The 4,497-nt window shown below is 53.0% G+C and overlaps 1 protein-coding gene across 5 annotated transcripts in view; it reads left to right on the top strand.

Annotated features, from left to right (window-relative positions):
• The first annotated feature begins 1,627 nt into the window (after nt 1-1,627).
• Atg16l2 (autophagy related 16 like 2) overlaps nt 1,628-4,497 on the top strand; it is a 14,120-nt gene continuing 11,250 nt past the window's right edge. For 3 of the 5 annotated variants that reach the window (XR_003845287.1, XM_029546984.1, XM_029546985.1), the window contains exons 1-2: nt 1,682-1,810; nt 3,454-3,553. Coding sequence is in view for 4 of the 5 variants with exons in the window: in XM_029546984.1 (XP_029402844.1) it covers nt 1,684-1,810; nt 3,454-3,553 (227 nt within the window). In the remaining variant the exon portion in view is untranslated. Of the gene's footprint in view, nt 1,811-3,453; nt 3,554-4,497 lie in introns of all 5 variants that reach the window. The other 2 variants (XM_021206962.2, XM_021206971.2) reach the window with 2 other exon arrangements.

Genomic DNA, 4,497 nt, shown 5'->3' with positions numbered 1-4,497 from the left:
ATGCACGCGCGTGCACGCGCGCGCACACACACACACACACACACACACACACACACACACACACGATTAAAAAGAAATCTTTTACAATTATTAGGAAACCTGCCCCAACAGGACTTCCTACCTAAAGACGCAGCACACTGTGTAGGACCTGGGGATGCTCGGGCTGTTGTCACAGAAGCCCCAGGCCCCAGGAAGTCCTTCTGGATATGACATGTGAGCAGAGGCAGATTTCCAGCAGGAATACTGAGCACACAGTACAGCGCAAAGGCAGGGAGTATCCAAGACAGACACAGGGGGGACTAAGGCCAGTTTGTAGTGTTTTGAGACAGGGTCTTGTTATGTAACCCAAGCTGGCTTGGAACTTACTATGTACCCCAGGCTGGCATTAGTGCTGGGATTACAGTCATGGGCCATCATGTCCAGCTTCACTGTAGCTTCAACGTACAACAGATACACACTCCCCTGGGGTCTCACTTGCCTTTGCTGTTTTCCAAGTGACAGACCCCCATCAGTATCAAGGCTTGTCCCCTCCAGGGCCTGGAGGGCTGCCTGATATTGCCGCCTCCCTCCCCTCGGTTTATTTCCTAGCGATAACTAGGTCTGCCTTCACTAACTGAGGACAGGGCCTGCTGCTGAACTTTCCTCAGTATGTCACATTGTAAGGCTAGGCCCACTGAGTCTCTCCTGTCATTCTTTACCATAGCCTCTATCTGCAGAAGTCTTTGCTAGAGACAGTTTCATTACAATTCCCCGTGAGCCCAGATTCGCTGTCAAATATACCCACAAGGGATGTCTGTGCTGTCCAAGAGAGGCAGCAGCTAGGCTCTGAGTCAGAACACTGGGTTGCTGGCTACCTCCGCTACCTACTACACACAGCTGCAAACAAGGAAGCTTCTCTCCTCTGAGCCTGGGGTTTTCCAGATAAACGGAGCCTTTTCTAAGAGCCCTAAATTTTGCTACCAACTGGACCTCTAAATCTTGCTCCTCCCACGGACAGTTCTGCTTCCTGTCCTAACAACCCTGAAGCACTGGACCGTGAATCTAGACCTCCCTTGCAGGTTTAGCAAGAACCCTATCGCTGAGCTTCCCAACGCCCGCCTGCACTGGAAATTTTCATGTCATCAGACCTGTCCACTTGTTCTTTCCGGGGCTTAAGAGTCCTTTTGTCTTCGCTCCCTCTGGATAACGGTCTTAGTTGGTCCCTCATAAACCCCCACTCAACTGTCACCATGTAGGTGACTGACAGTGGGGCTTCTTCAGGCAGTCTTCTCTCTTAGACTGCTTGTGCCTGGTGCTTGTCCCTGTACAGCCCAGGGGTGGTCGCAGGGTCTCTCCTCCCGGGGAACTGAGTGAGTTCTGCATCCTCAGCTTCTGACTCTGGTCCAGGCACCGGGAGGTTAAGGAAGGCGACCTTGAGGCCCCGCCCTGGACGGGCCCACGAGCATCAGGGAGGTTGCAATCCTGCTCCTTACCCAGGGGATAGAAACGCACTCCTCTGGGACTGAGGATTTTGGCTGGGCCGCAGGAGCACCTGCTTTGAGGTGTCCAGATCTCCCCGACAAAAGCGCTTGGTACAGCCCGGGGATTCCCCGTCGCTGCCGCCCTGACGTCATGGAGTCCCCGGGAGGCTCCGCCCCCTTGCTCTGGCTGGAGCGTTGCGCGGCCAGTAGGGACTCGGCGGCCATGGCGGGACCCGGCGCCCCCTGCGATCCCTGCGTGCCAGCCGCCGTCTGGAAGAGTCACATCGTGCGGCAGCTGCGGCATCGGGACCGCACGCAAAAGGCGCTCTTCCTAGAGCTAGTGCCGGCTTGTGAGTGCGTCCCCGGGGGCTCGGGGATGACTGGCTTTGAGGAGGTGGGACTCCCAGCTCGGGGAGAGGGCTTGTCCCGCCGCTCGACTTGTGACTCAAGCGGCGCTGTCACTGTTCCCGAGGGCCTTGAATCTTGGAACCTGTTACGCCCCTCTCCGCACAGGCAGAATCCCTGCCTGCCGTTTCCAGACCAGGTGCTGCTTAGTCCCAAAGACTCAGCTCTGCCTCCCCTGAGCATCTAGACACAAGCTCTGGCTCGGTGATGGTTTTGTCGAACGCCCCTTTCAGGCCGTCCCTAGGGCAGGGCCTGGTCAGTCCTTTTGGTCCCAGAGCCCAGTTAAGGAAGGCAGGCGTGGCCAGAGCCGCCATGGTAGCTGAAAGGAAGGAGCGGCAAGTCTCTGGTAGGTTCTGGTACAGATAGGTTATAAAGGCTGGCGTATGTTCGTGGAGCACTTCAGTGCCTAGCGGATCATAGCTCGAATGGGGCCCCGGGTTTCTTTAAGTTGTTTGTCGCGCCAGCGGAAGTTAAACTCTCCTGTGTTTATTTCTGGGCACTTTGGCCAGGAGGAGGTGTGTGCACTCCATCCGAGGAACACTGGAGTGTGCATCTGTATTTACTGCCTTTTGGTTGTGTGTGATTGTGTGTTTGAGGCTGAGAGTCTAACCATACTCCCTGCTGCTTCCTCACTTGGTGCTAATTTTGATGCACCCACGAAATAAGATTTGTTTTCCTGGAACTTTGTGAGGGCTGGCCCTCCCTCTCTTGGGGTTGGATACCTCTACCTCCAGACAGCCCCACTTCTCCAACTGCTCTGATGGGCAGTGGGACTATCAGTTTAAGGGAGGGAACAGCAAGACTGGGGACCCAGGTCTGTGGTTTGGGGTAATTCAAGTCCTTTACCTCAGATTTCTTACTTGCAAATGAGGCACATTGTGACCTTGTATGCTGGGGTAGGGGTGCTTGCAATGCCTTGGGGTCTAAGGTATAATTTAGAGAATTAGTCGGGGTCCAGGAACCTCAGTCGCGGTGACAGTGAAGGAAGGGAGATGAGGATCTGGCCTGAGTTTAGCAGACCCAGTCTGCCTGGAACAAACCAAACCAAACTAAGCCAAAAAAGCTGGAAGGAATGTGGGTGAGGGGGTCCAAGGTCTAACCCCCTAACTTGGGAAGATTTGATAGATAATTGCTCAAGGCCTTTCAATAGTGACCTAGGGAAGCTGTTTCGTGGAAGTGAGAATTGCTTCATTGTAAACCTTGAGGCCTTGGAGGGGAAGTGACTTGCTGGAAGCCATACACAGGTGGTTTTGTTTGTTTCAACATGCTCTGGGTCCAGACAGAGGTGAACTAATCCCAGGCCCATTGCTTTCCTTCTGTCTCTCTTCAAGTGCTACCTAGCCATGTTTGTCCCCAGCACAGGTGGTCTTTCTGTCCTTGTCTCCTGGGTGGGCTTGTGGGCCTGTGCTGTGAGGAGGCTTTGCCGGACACAGATATTCCCCCAGGAAGGGGCAGAGCCCAGCCTCCAGAGGTTTCCCTATTCCCAGGACCCCTGGGCTCCTGCAGCCATCCCAGTGTGAGGTGGCTTGTATGCCAGGAGTTTGTTGGCGTCTGGCTTTGCCACAGGCTCATCCTTTTGCATCCCCAGATAACCATCTCCTAGAGAAGGCTGAATTGCTAGCCAAGTTCTCAGAAAAGCTGAAGTCCCAGCCAAAGGATGTCATCTCCACCCCACATGAGGACTGGAGGTGAGTTGTCTGTGAGTGATCAGAGCTGCTTGTGCCTGCCTCTCTGCTGGGCTCAGCCCTGGCACCTCATCAGTCTGTCGATTGACATTGGGGATGTCAGAGTGGGCCGTAGAAAGCATCTTGAGTCCTCCCCAAGCTGGCTGCTAATATCTTTTCCCCTGACTCTTCTCAGTGCATTTGTCTCCTGTCTGATCCTAGTCTCCTGTTTCCCCCTTCTGAGTCTTGTCCCTCTTCCAGTTCCTTACCTGATAACTTCAAAAAGAGGCTTTGTTACCTATTCCAAAGGTCAGGGAATGGGCTGGAGACAGAACTAATAAGAGGATGTAGCCCAGGTAGGCTGGAAATGACTTTGAATTCCTGGTTTTCCTGCCTCTACCTCTCTGGTTGGGATTACAGGTGTGTGTGTGTGCCAGCTTATCACACCAGTCTCTCCTTTGTGTGTTTATGTGCTACTTGTATGTGCATCTGTGGAGGCCAGAGGCTGACATGTGTCTCCTTTAATTATGTTTCACCTTAGTTTTTAAGACAAGGTCTTACACTGAACCTATAGCTAGGGGACTCAACTTTCTCAGCTTTTGACAGGTTCTTTAATGTAGGTGCTGGGGCCCAAACTCAGGTCCCCACTCTTGTGTGGCAAGAAGTGTATGGAAGGAACCATCTTTCCAACCCTATGCTATCTTTAACAGGTTCTCCTTATGTAGCCCAGGCTGTCCTTGATTGATGAATACTGTTTTAGCTTCCTGAGTTCTGGAAAAACAAGCAAGTGCCATTGTGCTAGCAGACACTTCTTGAGTGTCACTGGCAGGGGTCCAAGATCCTGGACCATCCTAGAGCAGAGAGGTCATGGGTAGCTTATTATTTCTGAGACTGCTTGTTCTCTGATTGGCTTCCAACTACCCCAAGAGAAATGGAATGGAATGGCTTCTCAAGCTTTTTATGGGTGC

The sequence above is a fragment of the Mus pahari genome, chromosome 1 (genome assembly GCF_900095145.1).
Source record: "Mus pahari chromosome 1, PAHARI_EIJ_v1.1, whole genome shotgun sequence".
NCBI classification, from domain to species: domain Eukaryota; kingdom Metazoa; phylum Chordata; class Mammalia; order Rodentia; family Muridae; genus Mus; species Mus pahari.
The sequence above is the reverse complement of the archived record's forward strand: the minus strand, read 5'-3'. Positions and strand labels throughout refer to the sequence as shown.